The sequence below is a fragment of the Nipponia nippon genome, unplaced genomic scaffold (assembly GCF_047370975.1).
Source record: "Nipponia nippon isolate SJK-2023a ecotype South Korea unplaced genomic scaffold, ASM4737097v1 scaffold_30, whole genome shotgun sequence".
Lineage (NCBI taxonomy): Eukaryota > Metazoa > Chordata > Aves > Pelecaniformes > Threskiornithidae > Nipponia > Nipponia nippon.
In genome coordinates, this window is record NW_028262348.1 from 1,687,118 (window position 1) to 1,702,029 (window position 14,912).

The 14,912-nt window shown below is 43.9% G+C and overlaps 1 protein-coding gene across 15 annotated transcripts; it reads right to left on the minus strand.

The window, feature by feature from the left end:
• Positions 1-253: 253 nt before the first annotated feature.
• Positions 254-14,909, minus strand: RNF185 (ring finger protein 185). 15 transcript variants are annotated; one of them, XM_087768886.1, is made up of 9 exons: positions 14,552-14,626; positions 13,809-13,919; positions 9,155-9,345; positions 7,495-7,513; positions 6,729-6,841; positions 6,141-6,195; positions 4,059-4,176; positions 2,643-2,690; positions 254-2,540 (listed from the first exon to the last, which is right to left on the minus strand). In XM_087768886.1, the coding sequence occupies exons 3-9, from the start codon at positions 9,334-9,336 to the stop codon at positions 2,443-2,445; spliced, it is 633 nt and encodes a 210-aa protein (XP_087625012.1). In that variant the 5' UTR covers positions 9,337-9,345; positions 13,809-13,919; positions 14,552-14,626; the 3' UTR covers positions 254-2,442. The 15 variants fall into 15 exon arrangements, with proteins under 15 accessions (XP_087625012.1, XP_087625007.1, XP_087625005.1 ...); XM_087768881.1 differs by having other exon boundaries at positions 9,155-9,375; XM_087768879.1 differs by having other exon boundaries at positions 9,155-9,386.
• Between the last annotated feature and the right edge of the window lie 3 nt (positions 14,910-14,912).

Sequence of the window (14,912 nt, forward strand, 5' to 3'; positions counted from 1 at the left end):
AATTAGTGAACGGTAATGGTAATGCACTAAACGAGCCGTTACGGGCTGCGTGCAGTCCGAGTACAAGGCGGGAGTGGTACGATACAAAAAGCACACCGAGAAAAAGGTAGGAACAAAAGCGTTAACACTTTTAGACTATTTCATTCTGGGATTGCCAGAAAATACGGACTCTCAGTCATGTTTCTGCAGCCACCTCCGTCCAAATCCATTATGTCTCTCGCCGACAGATGGAAAAAAAAAAACAAAAAACCCAAACCATTAAAATTCTGTATTTTAAAACATAAGTGTTAGTTAAACCAGTTTCAATACCTCTCGAACCTATTACAGTCACTTTTCTGTCCTCTTTATCGGAAAAAGGCTTTAAAGGGAGACCCTGCTCCTCCCCGGATGACCTCTGCTCTTCGCATCGCGTTTCTCAACCCCGAAAGGAGAAGGAAAACCACCCCTTTTTACCCCCGCGTGAACCTTCCCGCTCCATCAGCGGGTGGTGCTGCCTGCTCACGAAGGGGAGGCAAAGCTGCCCCGTCCTACCGCAGCCGCTTGCTGTAAGAACGCAATCAATAGCCTTGCTCCTAGAAAGGGTCCTAGTTGCTAAGTTACGCACTCGAGAAGAACCATATGCAGAAGAAGTTAAGCTTCTCAAAAGTGCCACACACCAGAAGTTGAAGCACCACTTCAACTGTTTATAGCTGAGCAACATATTCTGCCAGATTTATCATCGAGTCGGGTATAAATTTGGCTAGATGTGGCAAAACACTGCAGAAGCTTTGCAACATTCTACTTGCCGGATGGAATTTTGGAGGTAGGCAAGTTAAACTTCAGTCATCCTCTGTCTTGATACTAAAAGTGAACAGTTTATAATTACATAAATAAGCTTCTACAACAATTAATTAAGGTGTCCTGCCCAGGAACCTCCTCCATACCCTGGAAAAACCCCGGCTATCGAAACACAGTTTCTATGAGTTGATTTGTTTTGTCAGTTGTCTGTCTATTGCCAGGGAAGTCCCAATATGCATCTTGCAGGAAACCATTATGACTACCAGCGATCTCAATCAAAAGAATCTAAAAACAATAAGAGAAAAAAAAAAAAAAAAGGAATTGCCTAGTCAGAGAAATACGAAAACTGTTCATCTTGCTAGGGAATCTCTCGTGTCTGCTCTTCTGCAGGAATACATCAGGAGTACTCTTTAAAGCTGTGTACCCAAAAGGGTTCCAAAACGGCTACAGAGTGCTCACCTTCTGAAGTATTTTCCCCTCAGCACATAAATGCTTGTGGTCTCCTCCAGCACTTCAAATTCATATCTTTGGTAGATACCGCAGAGGCTCTTGCACTGCAGCCATTCTGCTGTGGCATGGAGTAGCTGTATGCACCTGTAGAGAGCAGCTCCTCCAAATAGTCCCTACCGTGGCACGTGCTAGCGAAGGCAGGGTCTCATTTTTCCTCCTGTGTAATTTTACAGTACGACGAGTTTAACCTCAAAACTCAGGTAAAGGTGCCTGTTGTTCCTCTCCCCAAACAAGCTGATCTCAGACCTGCAATAGGGTTTTATTCTGAGTACATGACCTTGCGTAGAAAGTCTCAAAGCCTTAGGAAGAATAAATGTAGCTACAGTGACAAGGTGGGAGGGGATTCTCCATGAGCGCAGCCACGGGCTGCTGCACAGAACCAGGGAAGACAACACTGTTTTGTCAGTGAGGAACTGGGCTGGGTGAGGCAGACCGGTGCGTCAAACTGTTCGGCAACCCCACCCGGCTCCACGACAAGAGAATCTTCCAGTGTCTGGCTCCAGCAAATTCAGGCTTTAAAAAATTGCAGCATAAATTCGTATCCCTTCTTCTAACAGCCATTAGAACCGCTTCAGGAGGGGTTTTCCATCATGCCGGGAAATAACAGCAAGAAACGAAACCAGTCTCCAAACCCGGTTCCATTTGCATCACGTGCTGTGCCCAGCGTCTCAGCAGTGCTGCAGATGGTTTCCTGAAGGCTGGGTGTTGATGCGAAGACGCTCAGTAACATCCGCAGCTCTGGCAGGTCCATCGCGGTTGCCAAGCGTGAGATACTGATCACGCTGCAGAAGCTCCCTTACCTGCCCAGTCTACTTGGGGGCAACCGTCTTTCACATAAACCCGGTGTCACCGATTGGCACAGGATTTCAAAGCAGCACTCCTTTTAGGAGCAGAGCTCAAAGCTAGGCCCGCGGGTTGTGGCAGGAACCTGCTGTACAAGATAGCTGAGCTGAAAGACGCTTCTTAACCAACGTTTAATTTCCAACTCTGGTGCAAAATGCGAGATTCCTCATTGTGCTGTGGTACCACCAATTCCTGAAGCCCGTAGCTAGCTACGGAACCAGACACCAAGAGGTTTAAAATGGGATGGGGATGCAGTTTGTAACTGTTTCAGTGGCCTTGTTGGCCATGAAACTACAGAATAATGGAAAAGATTTATGCAATCAGCAGCCAGAACATTATCACCAGCGCCACAAACAGGAAGAGGCGGGATAGGAACTGCTCATCCACATATTGAGGAGTCCCTGGAACAGCTGGAAAACAGGAAGTAAAAAAAACAGTTCAGCTCCTTCCTCTTCTCCAGACTCGCGTATACTCTGAACATAGTACGTTAATAAACTCAAAGAGGAATATACCTGCTGAGAAACTGTTGCTATTTCCTACCCTCAGACTGGGCAGCCATACTGGAAGATCAGAAGGAAGACAAGCATCAGCTCCCTGAAGCAGGACTCGTGGTAAACCTGCTCATGGCTAACAGCAGCAGGCAGCTCCGAGCGCCAGGGTACGGGCAGGTCTGCTCAGAGTACTTCTGGGGACAGCGCTAAGTTCACCGCTTAGTTCACTGTCGAGTGCCGAGCTAAGTGCATAGTTTCTGTCCTAAGGAATGTTACCACCTCTACCTGAGCGCTCCTCCCCATCAAGGTGAAACATCTCTGAATAAGGAAATGGTAAAACGGTCAAAGCTGCATGTGTAGCCTTGACCAAGAGAACTAACGAAAAGCACACTTTCTGGAAGTGCTGTATGGAATCCACGGATGAAAAGCAGATAAAGGAGTTGGTTAAATGATGGCTGTTACAACAGCATATATTTACATACTCCATAGCTCAGTCACACCTCCACACAAATTTTCAGCGGACACTGAAGTATAGTTAATAGCAAGTTAATTTGACCCAAGGGCAGCACAGGTCCTTGGCAACACAGGTGCGACACGAAGAATGTGTTTGTTTCTCACAATTCCTATGCCGTATGACACGGTGAAGAAGCTTGGCCAGGCACAACCTCTCACAGAGGAAGTCCAGAACATCCTGGGCAGTGGCTTTTCTTGCTCAAAACAGGTAGACTCAGCTTCTCTACAGTGCAGATGGGGAGGAGGTTTTCTGGGGATTACTAAATTTTTTAGAGAGCGAGGCCACTATTTGGGGTAACCCAACTGTTTTTTCTTAATTAAAACAAGTGAAATTATTTCACCAGAAAGTTACTTCTTGTGGAATACAGATGACTGTCTCAGAGACAAATTTCTGACAAAGGAACAATCTTTGCTGTCTTTATTTTGTGGTACAGCGCACCAGCTTAAATTTTTCCTTCTCATCTTTCAGGAAACGGTCCTTTCCTGCTGTTTTCAAAATATGGGTCTCCTTCATACACCCCTACTGACTCCTTTTTATTATTATTAGAAACTCTAGTCCAATTTGTCTCGTCTTTCAGAGGGAGTCCGCTGGAGTACCAGAGGAGACATGTGAATTAAAGGGGAGAAGTCTCCAGTGCCACCGTCCCTCCCCAGTTCTACTGTTCTCTCAACAGGGCCTTCAGCAAATCGCGCGGAAGCGACAAACTTGCTTCTCATATAAGCGCTCGTACAAAACCTGTCAGACACAGACTATGTTCTCTACTGGGCGTTTTCCCTCATTTTGTGTTTCTATATACAACACTGATTTACTTTACCATTCAGAAAGTTTTGTCATTTAGCAGCCTATTTGTTTAAAAGTTACAAAGGAGTTTGTAAAACATCTGTTTGTGACAGGAGTCTCGGAGAAGGCAGGATGCGTGGTACCTGGAGGAGGTCGCCCGTCGTTTATGTTGAACGCTGTTGCAAATATACCGAAGGGAAACGCCCCAATTCCGAATGACATTTGGAAGCCACCATCGCCAAACCCAAAGCCCTGGAATCCCTGCAGAGAACAAAGCAACACAAGAGAAAAAAGGTACCAATCATTTAAAGCCTATTTCAGAATATTTTGTAAAAGTGCAGACATTCCCTCTCGCTGGCCTTCCTACAGCTGAAGGAGCGCCATGCTGTCTGGCAACTTTCAGTCTGCCACACCACTGTTAAATACCTCCTTAGTTCTCCTGGTTTTAGAATGTTTCACACAGTAGCAAACTTGCCAGAGCAACCCAAAAGTTTGAGAAAATGAAAACTAGGAACGACAGTTCTTGCTTGAAGGTCACAAATTAACAAAAGCGTTTCTGTAACGTTTCTCAACTTAAAATAGCATATATCTGACAATATATAAAAAGCAACATTACCAAATTATTTAGAATGTCTTAAAAATGTATTAATAATTCTGTACTCATAGCTATTAGCTATGTAAGAAAGGCATTGTAAAAAAATAATCTGCATTGATTTCCATGGTACATGTGGATCATTTAAACATTCAGTAAAGTGATAAATTGCCAGTGGGATGCATAGAGCATTACAGAGAAGAACAGTACCAAAAAAAAAAAAAAAAATTACCAGGGGGACGGTAATTAAGGTGGCAGGTAAAGTCATCTGGGGCAGGAATGCAAGACATAAGGGAAGGAGGAAAAAAGGAAGAGTTACAATGCAACAACATTGACCCCTATGGGATCCAGACTAAAATTCCACATCAAGTCAAAAGGCTTCTGAATCAAGATGAATCCTACTGTATAAAAGCAGTGTACTATTTGAGAACCACCTGTATATGAATCTCAGCAGTTGCATCATGTTTAAAAACCGTGGAGAGCTCGCAGTCGCCACGTTCTGTAATCCAGCAGACTGTCCTCTGGTCTCAGAATTAAAACAGTGATACCAATTCTGAAAAACCCTCTGGTCTATCACCTCCAAACAGTGGGAGGACAAAGATGATTTCACTCGTATAATATAAGCCAAACATTTCTGGCTTGATCCTTGATTTGAGGAGTTAGTTTTTTGACTATGACTCTTCTCAAGTGTTTTGCCATTAACTATCAGGGACAGCAAAGCACTCTGCGTGGCAGGTCCTGCACCTGTAGGAAACAGGAGGGCAGCATCACTACTGCTGTGTCTTCATACCAGAGTCCTCTGAGTTTCGGCAGCACCAGCTAAAAGGTTCAAGCAGAGTACGGCAACTGATTTAATAAGAACGCAACTCCCCAGTGAGAGAGAACAACTGAGCTCCCAATACATTCAAGAGAGAAATGCTCCTTAATCACACCCAGCAGAGTTGTTTGCTTGAAGCACGAGGTACACAAATGCTCTCCGAGGACCCTAGGCCAAGTTACGCAGAAATATGCCGTTGTTTCATCAGGTCACGCTCACTGCCGTCGCGCTAAATAACACTGTGGTCTGTCCTACTCCCACGTCTGTTCAAGCTGTACCAGCTGCTGTTTACATTCGCTCTATGTAACCTCCTCAACAAAACCACAGATCCCTCTTCAAATTAACACGTATCCAACAGTTACCTACATTCTCTGTACAGGAATATTCCACAGAGATGCTGCAAGCAGCTGTCTGTGCCAAAAAAGTAAGTTCACACATGGATTATATGTTTCCATGACAGGCATAGTTTGATGGAAATATACTTCCACAAAGAATTTTCAAAGCAAAGTCTTCCTTGTATTTATGTATGGAGAACAATCAGGAAGAGCACTTCCAGTGATGCCACACGGGGCTGTTTTCATGAAGCATGATTCGAGTTAGCCCATTCTTTGGGATGCTAAAGAGTGCTATAGGAATGGAGCTTTCTGCCACACAGCAGCTATCAATTATTCACAAACAACCTGCTGGGGATGAGCAAGAAATGTAAGCTATAGGATCCTCACACAGGAGCTCATGCACACGTTACGTCCTCCAGGATGAATAAATACCACCATCAATAAAAACAACTTATCTGCTCGAGCTTGTTTTTCCACTTACCCCTCTGTTCTCTGGTTCAGGTCTCTGTCCTTGGGGTCGCGGCGGAGTTTTCTCTCTGCAGGAAGTTGTGAAATTGGGTCAAGTGCAAGGATACGTGACAATAGCATCTGCAATAGCCTGGCTAATAAGACAGACAGAGCATGCTCTCACAGGGCCACGCTGCAGCAGAGCCGGGGGCCATGTGCGAGCGAGTAAACCACCCGGCTATATGAACCTTCAGCATCACACCGCGGAGTTAAGATACCACGCTTTTGAATAAGAGTCCCATTGCAAGGCTAGAAACTGAGGACATGAACATTTTACGTAAGCTTCTCCAGTCAGATAACATTCATTGCAACCTGCCAGTTGCAACTGATAATTAACACCCAATTCAAATTAAAACAAATTGCCAGTTGAACAAGAAACGAGGTGTGCAAACCCAGGCCCTGAAAAAGCCAGAAATATTTGGCAGAAATGTCAGTTCTATGTGTCTTCTGACAAAGTATCTCAAATTGCGAATCCAGCACTTTGGCAGTTTCATCTTAAGACTTTAAACTAAAGTTTCATCTTTAGTTTTCACAGAAAAGTAGTTGTATTTAAGTTTCTTACCTGGGATCCTGTTGCCCAGTGCTACCTCTTCCATACAGAGGAATAACTTTATCTCGACTGATTCCTGCTTTGCATACAGGACACACTTGTCTGTTTGGCCTGGTCTCTAGCCACTAAAAGAAAGGAAATTATAAGGAAACTGGTAAAAGACTATGAAAACAACAACGTGCAAGCCTCATTTGCAGCCAGGCAGAGAGCCTTTAGCAATTTCTCAGAAAGCCATGGAGCAAAACATTTTAATAAATGCCAAGTACTCTCCAAAGTGTTGGCATTTTGGCTACTGTTCTGCTACGATCCACTTGCTGATGTGTACACATTCAGAACTGCACTGGAGTAAAATATGAAGAAATAAACATACCAACAGTCCTGCATAGGCCAAGGGCTAGTGTAAATACCCTCCTTTCATCTGTCTTTTCTGTAATTGTACCACAGTGTAAAACACTACATACGCAACGAGAAGTACACTCGGCACTTAAGCCTGCAAACTAAACCCCTGTGCACTGCCTACCGCAATTCTCCTACCCAAACTGGGAATACTCGGTGTTTAAGAAACTCAGGAGTGGGAGGCAAGTGGAACAGAATCTAAGTTTTCTTTTTGCTGAAAGAGCAGATTGCAAGGTGTTGCGCATGAAGGTGCATTAGCACACTGCGGTTGCCCTGGAGAGAAAGAAGCGCGTTTGAAAAGAGGGGGATACTCCAGAGAACCAAGGGCTTTATTGAGTAACAGGAGCTGATGAAAGACAAAGTAAAAGGAAACCTGTCTTACCTGGTGTAAACAAGGCCAACTGTGAGCATTCCCAGGACAATTTGTTCACAGAGCAGAAAAAGAGGGGAAAATAGAATTAGTTACTGACAACTCGATCCGACAAATGTATAAAGTGTACCACGAATAGCACAGCTTGGAGCCAACAGAATCCTGGAATCCAGCTGGGCCAGTTCCATAACCTCCCATTAAGATAATTTTTGAAAGCACAGCCCGAGACCGATCTCCATTGGTCTTTTCAGGTTATGCAATTTAACTAAGTTGCTAACGTGATTCTCTGCATATCACCTTTGATTCCTGGGTCCTCATCTGTACCAGAGGCCCATGCAGAGGCTTAATTAATCTTAGTGTTTACTGTACAGATTTTCTCTTCTGATACCATGAAAAGATATCCCTGAGCTAAGACGCAAGTGAGGAAGATGTCAGTAATGAGACTTCAGGATCTTAGAAGAAGTCACGCAAGGGACATTCAGCTAAAACATCGGCCACATTCACAGAATCATGGAATAATTCGAGCTGGACAGTACCTCAGGAGGCCTCTAGTCCAACCTGACGCTCAGAGCAGGGTCAGCTATTGAGATCAGACCCCGTTGCTCAGGGCAGAGAAATTCCCATTATACAGAACTACTCTTAAGATGAAATTAATATGGGAACTTAAACAAGGTCAAAGACAAAGAAGCAAGCTATGAGATAAAACTGCTAAGCAGCCATCTGCTTTCAAAGTGGTCTCGGCAACACTATTCAGACAAGATACATGCTATTTTTCAGGTTCCATTCTTCCAAATCATTTTGTGCAATAATTTAATCTAATTTTATCATAGTATGCCATCAACAAGTGATTTCCCGTCTCCTCCTAGAATAAAAACCGGGATTTTCAGATGTTACTTACATTTACACAGAAGAGAAATGCTCTTTTAGGCCTCTTTTTATTAAAGAGCATAATTTAGCCTACTGTATAAAATAAACCAAAAAAACCCCAAAACATTTGGCCATGTCAATCCTTAATAACTTCTTAACATTCAAGAAAGAGTATATTCTAGACCAAGTTACCCAAATAAGAAACGCTGCACGCTTATTATACTTGTGCGATACATTCCCAAGTCAGATCAAAACTGAAAAGTTCGTATTACAACTGCAATACCATGGGAAAAAGAGAAATAGCCCACATGTAAAAGCTTGTTATCTATTTTTTTTTTTATGGTTTCAAAGAAAAAAAGAGCAAGCTTGTAGGAAGTATGAAAACTACAATTTGGCCTCCAGAACCTCATTTCAGATGCAGGTTTAGGTATGCACAGGTTAGAAAGGAATTTAGGTCTGAACAAGATATCTACGCTAGACCAGACAGCACAAATAAAACAACACACGCAACCAGGCAGTATCAATGAACACTGAACTGTCTGTGTGGGGCCGCTTGTTGGTTTGCTTTTACAAAACAATCCAGAAGCATAGGAAGTTTAAGATGCAAGAAACCCACTCCCTCGGACATGAGCAAAGAAAAGCAGTTGAGGAGCAAAACCAAACTGCTCCTAAACCAAAAGCATGTCCTTACTAATTTTATACAAGACATTTTATTTGACACCTAGAATTATAAAAATCATAGGCTTTCATGTGATCAGAGAGATATACGGTGTTCTGGTTTATCCGTGGGGGCTTGAGTACTTACCAGAAGAGATGTCCACACAAGCTGATAACTGCATCCTTGGCAGTGTCTAAACAGATGTTGCATTCGAAAGTGTTGTCCTGATTAGCATTGTCCCCAGCACCATTACTGCTACTGCTGCCACTGGTCCCTCCAGTACTGGAGTTCTTTGTTGATGCAGAAGTCGCGGGTCCTTTGCTTGCCATCCTCAAGAGCTACCCAGATACAAGGTCAAGAAAATTTTCCTGTTGGAATCCTAGCAGTGAGAAAGGGAGGAAAAAAAAAAAACAACAAACCAAACAACTTCTTGACATTATAACATTGCATTCTTCTCCTGTTCCAAACTGGCAGTGATTTATCTAAGAAGCACTTGAATCCTATTGTTGACGGTTTTTGTTTAACATAGCTAAGAGTGATCTTTTTTTTAGAAACTAAGCTACTTTAAAGTCCTGGAGTATGACCTGGCAGATACGTGACCTGTATTTTAAAGTTACTGATAAGCAACTGAGAGCCACAGCCAAAACAAAACCGTCGTATTTTCTCATAAACGCCATTTGCTATGAGAAGAATGAGCTCACCTAGTCATACGTGCTCTTCCAAAAATTCAGTGCAAGTTATAACCGTGAGTACAGTCTGAAATAGGATTTAATCATGAAGCAATTCACAGTTTGGACAGGCTGACTTAATGCATGGCTTTAAGTTCAATCTTCCTTAGTTTGGAACTTTAATGATAACAATGGCAAGCAAAGGTGGCTTAGTACTTGATTTGTCTCATCAGCAGTATATGGCTGGTATCACAGCAGTGTGTTGATATGGCTATCAAACATTTCTAATCTAGTAGTAATGCAGAAGTACTAAAAATCTTACTTTAATGTGCTTTAATTTTCCTTACGTGCTTTCACCTCTCATTAACATCATCATATCAAAGAACACCACTTATTTTATTTCAGTAGCGACAACCTCTACAGGCTAATTCCTTGATATGCAAATTCCACAGTACCCAAAACTTTGAGACTCAGCACAAGGCATTTACACTTGCAGAAACAAACACTTTTACCAGTACAAGAATTTTAGTCCAAGAACTAAGAGAGTTTCAGCAGTTACAGAAATTAATTCACCAAACCAAAAATGTTTAAAATATTCCACTGTGCTTTTCATGAAACTCTGACATCATGTTGCTGGTGCAGGGATGTGAATACTTAGGTAAGGTTGTGAGAAAGAAACAGGTGATTATCTGAACATTTTTGCAAGTGTACAAACAGTTAAGCATTTTAAAAGGGCAGCCTGAATTTTTCAGAAGCTAATTTCTTTGCAAACTTACCCCACAAGCATTAAAGGCTTTCCTTAGCGTTCCCTCTTTGTAGCAGTGCTGAAGCACAGGTGCAGGGCAGCAAAATAAAACCTCAGTATCTCTAGCTGTTATTGTCAACAGCTTTTTTCATACAATACGATCCCACTGCACGGTCAAGAAAGCATCACGCTCAAGCCTCGTGAAGGTGTTGCTGCGAAGACACTCAATTCCAGTGAGCGAAATGTATTTTTGCAGAGCTTTTTCACTCAGTTACATCACTTTGCACGGTGTCCCAGAAGGGCAGCTTTGTATTCACAGATGCTGTACTTTAACGTACATTGCTTTCAGCACTGCTGACTCTTAGCATTTCACACCATGACTTCATTTACACTCAGCAGCAACACAGTTTATGGTACAAAATTAAAATTCATGTCAGTTCGAGGCAGATGGAAATGCTGCCAGCCCACAAACTATACGCTAAAGACGCTTGCGATTTTCACACATCCTTACTACCAGAATCTTCAGCCTATCTTGCTCAGTAGTTTAATGCTTGAAAACTTACCAACTCGAACCTATATATATTTGCTGGGAATTGATATCAGCATCAAGAAAACCTCCTTAAAACCAAGGAGTTCAACACATTGTAAAAACCACCAGCATCATTTTATGGAATGGGCACAAGAAATGTCTGGCTCATATCTGGGCATATAACACAAGGAGAACATGTAGAAGAGGCAAATAAATTAATTTCTAAAACCAATGTGGGAAAAAAGGTCCTTTTTTCCAAATTACATTCCATACATTTAACACCAGAAATGTGGAGACTCATCAAAAAGATAAAATCTGTATCTCCACACAACCTACTTAAAAAACCCTTAGCTTTTAGTAACTACGAAAAATAAATCATTAAGTTATGAAGAAAGATGATAGAGAAATCCATAGGAATATCAGTAATGTAACGGAGTAAAGATGGCTGAGACAGAAGAAAGACCAAGATGATGTAACGCAGCAGGCACTGAAGCTACTCTCCTAGAAGGTGGTCATTCCTTCGTCTGTACTGGGAGCCTCTCCTAATTATTTCTCCATAGGCTGATTGGGCCCGATGACCTATTAGGATATAACCAATTTAAAGTATCGAAAATATATCAAAACACAATAATAAAAATAGTCAATCTTATTCTGAAAAGCCTTCTCAAACATTTGCTTTTGTCCGCGGAACACCGTTTAACATAACTAGGTCTGTAACAAGCGCTTTGGGGTCCGTTCACCTGCAAATCACGCTGCGCACATACAAAGAAGCAAGTGTGAAACAGCACCCAGTGAGCAAACTTACATTCGAGAATCATATATTGTGTCCCTTGTCACCACAGCCTGTGAATCCTAAAGCAGAAGTTTAACTGCAAATTCAACTTGTTCCCAGTGCAGAACAAGCTCAAAATTGTTCAAATGTCACTTCAACTACTTAAACTCTGAGACAAAACTTTTTAGGGGGAAAAAAACCCCAAACCACAAGCAAACCACAAACTAAAAAAAAACCAAAAAAAACCAAACCGACCAACACAACAGGCCAAACCAACCCCATTTTCATTTTGATTTAGAGTTCAGAAGGAAGACTGTGAGTACACTGGGATACAACATGACTTTTGGGGTTAAGTAAACAGAATTTAGAGATGCCAGTCCAGGCTTGCTAAACCCTTGTCCTTTAGATCAGGTCTCCAAATCAACCCTAGACGCATGATGAGTAGCCAAGAAAACGAGTGAAAGGATATAAAAATCAGCTGTGATCTAACTGCAAGCATTCAAAGGCCTTTTTTCTTTCTTGCTTCCTTGCTTTCCAGATATTTAAAGGAAAACAGTATCTTTGTTACTTAAAAGCCATCTATATTAGCTGTTTATTTCCTCTAAATCATGACCCCTATGATATCCCAACAGGTTGTTCTGAAAAGGACTGAATCGCTGATATTTACTACATCCAAGAACCAAGAGTGGCAACAGATGAATGGTTAAAAACCAGAGAGCCCATTTTCAAGTAGTCTTCCTAAATGAAAAAAGTCTGGTGGAGCATGAAGAAGACATGGAAGTGAAGACACATGTTTAGGGATCCAGCACAAATCCCACCGAGTTACCTAAAGAATAAGCATGGCTAAAAGAGACGGTGAGACCGGACCTCCGAGAAGCAGATGGCACGCTGGGACCTGAATGTTTCATGACAACTGAGAGCACAGGAGGCCCACGAAAGAAGTAAGTGCAGGAAACTGGTAAGGTCTATGTACTGTGTGTAAATACTGCGTATAAATCTCACTAACAGGCAGTAAGAAAGAAATTTTACTCAAATACTTTAAAAAACGAATCTATAAATCTAGTGCGAGCAACTGCACACCAGGAAAATGCGAGCCGAATGGCTACTGTGAAAGTTTGTACTGTAAAATTTCCACTAGAAAGACACTTTTCCATATTTCTTTCCTAACGAATCTTACTTTATTTAGGATTACTGAAATTGAAATAATGCAAATCTAGTTTGTTTCTGAAACAAGTTCTGATTTAGTTTCTGAACTTTTTGCCGTTTCAATCAAAAGGAAAACTTGTCAGGTTATTTTTCTTATCACTACAGTGACGATGTAATTTTCAGACACATACAACAAATTTTATAACAGGAATATCAACATTAGAAATTCCATCTAAATCTAAATATATTACTCAGCATTTATATAAATACACCCACTCATAAATTTAACAAAAATCTGATTCTTAACCTATTACAATTGCCCGGACTTCAAGTACAACAAACAGGTAACCCTAGTTGATAATTGTCGACAGTGCCTAGAAGAAAGTACGTTTACTTCTTGACAGTAATTTTCAGATGTTCTTAGCAAACACAGGACTGAAGTCCAACTGTTAATCATTAAATACACGTTTATCTCTCACTACCTTTTTACTCTATTCTGTCCCCCAAACATGTTACATTTTAACACCTCGGAAATGTATTTCTGAGTTCATCTTTTCACTTCCCGTAACCTGTACAGCATCAGGTGCCCGCTTTTTAGTACTACCACGAAGCGGTCCCAACATAGAAGTCTGCGTGATCACTTGCAAAATCAGCCGCTTGCCTTACAGAGCAACATGCCCTTGCCTGGCCTCATTTCATTAACTGGGATTCTGCTACGTACGCCTGTGTTACAGTCGCTGCTTCCAGGATAAGAGCCCTGCTGAAAGGCTGTTTTGGCAACTCTGAGGATTCAATGCACCTCACAAATGCAAGACATTGTTAGAAACTATCAAAAAAGCGCAAGTGATTAAAGTAATTCTTTTTAACCGTTCCATAAAAGTACAATATAGACTCCAAGAAAGCGTTGCACAAATCTTTAGACAAAGCTTTTATCCTCTTACCTCATAGAGTCCAAAGGAAAAAAAAAAGAAAAAGAAAACTGATATAACCAGTTGGGTAATACTGCCTGAGCATTTTCCTGGTTCGGAGTGTTACGTAAAACATTAAATGCCCTTTAAGTGGGCGAACCGGGTTAGCAGCAAAATATAAAAATAAAATAAAATACAATAGTTATGATGTGATTTAAGAAGTAATAAGCAATTCCCAACACAAAAAAAAAAAAAAAAAATTAAAAAATGGCATGTCCCAGAAGCTGCCGCTTTGCGACCGTAGCTAGAGCCAGACATTTACCCACACAGGCGCTTCTCCTCGCAGGGGGCCCGGCCCTGCCCGGAGCGAGGGGGCCCGGCCCCGGCAGGCCGCGACCAACGGGGATCTCGGAGCAAAACCCGGGCGGGCGGCGCCGGGCCCTGCGCGCCGCGGCGGCGGCGAAGCCCGGGCCGGAGCTCCGGCAGCCAGGGCGGTCCACGGCGGGCCCGCGGGGCGCTGCGGGGGCCCCGGCGCTGCGGGACCGGGACCGGGACCGGAGCCGGGCTGGCCGAGGCCGGGGCTCCCGCGGCGCCCCCGCCCCGCTCCGGCCGCCCCCGCCTCGCTCGCTTCAAACGGGCGCAGGCGGCTCCGGCCTTCCCGCGGCCCCCGGGCGCGGCTCGGCCCCGGCCCGCTCCCTTCGCGCCTCAAGGCCGCCGCCCGGCCTCGGCTCCCCCCGCCCTCCGCCACCAGCCGGGATCCGCTCGGCTCGGCTCACCCGCGGGTCTCGCTGCTCCCCCGCGGCAGCCCCGGAGCCGCTCCCCTGCCAGCGGCCGCCGTCACCTGATCGCCCGGAAGCCCGGCCCTGACGGAAGGGACCGGCCTCCCCGCCGCCGCGCCGGGCCGCGGGGCCGCGTTCCGCCCGCCCGGGGCTCCCCCGCGCCCCGGGGCTGCCGGCCTGCCCTGCCTTCCCCCGAGCCGCCGAACCCGGCCGCTGTTACCTCAGCCAGGGAACGGGTTCGGTGCGGGGCGCTGGGGCTGGCGGCGCCTGCAGCCCGCGCTCGGTCACCGCCACCGCGACCCGCGCCTGCCGCTTTTAGCGCTGTTTTTATTGCGTTTTGGCCGCCTGCTCACGGTGA

Excerpts from the sequence above, each read along its gene's own strand:
- RNF185 (XM_087768888.1), bottom strand. The coding sequence starts at position 9,336 with ATGGCAAGCAAAGGACCCGCGACTTCTGCATCAACAAAGAACTCCAGT. Across the intron at positions 6,196-6,728 it reads ACTGGGCAACAGGATCCCAG|AGAGAAAACTCCGCCGCGAC; the intron begins GTAAGAAACTTA and ends AACTTCCTGCAG. Across the intron at positions 2,691-4,058 it reads CGACGGGCGACCTCCTCCAG|TATGGCTGCCCAGTCTGAGG; the intron begins GTACCACGCATC and ends CTGATCTTCCAG.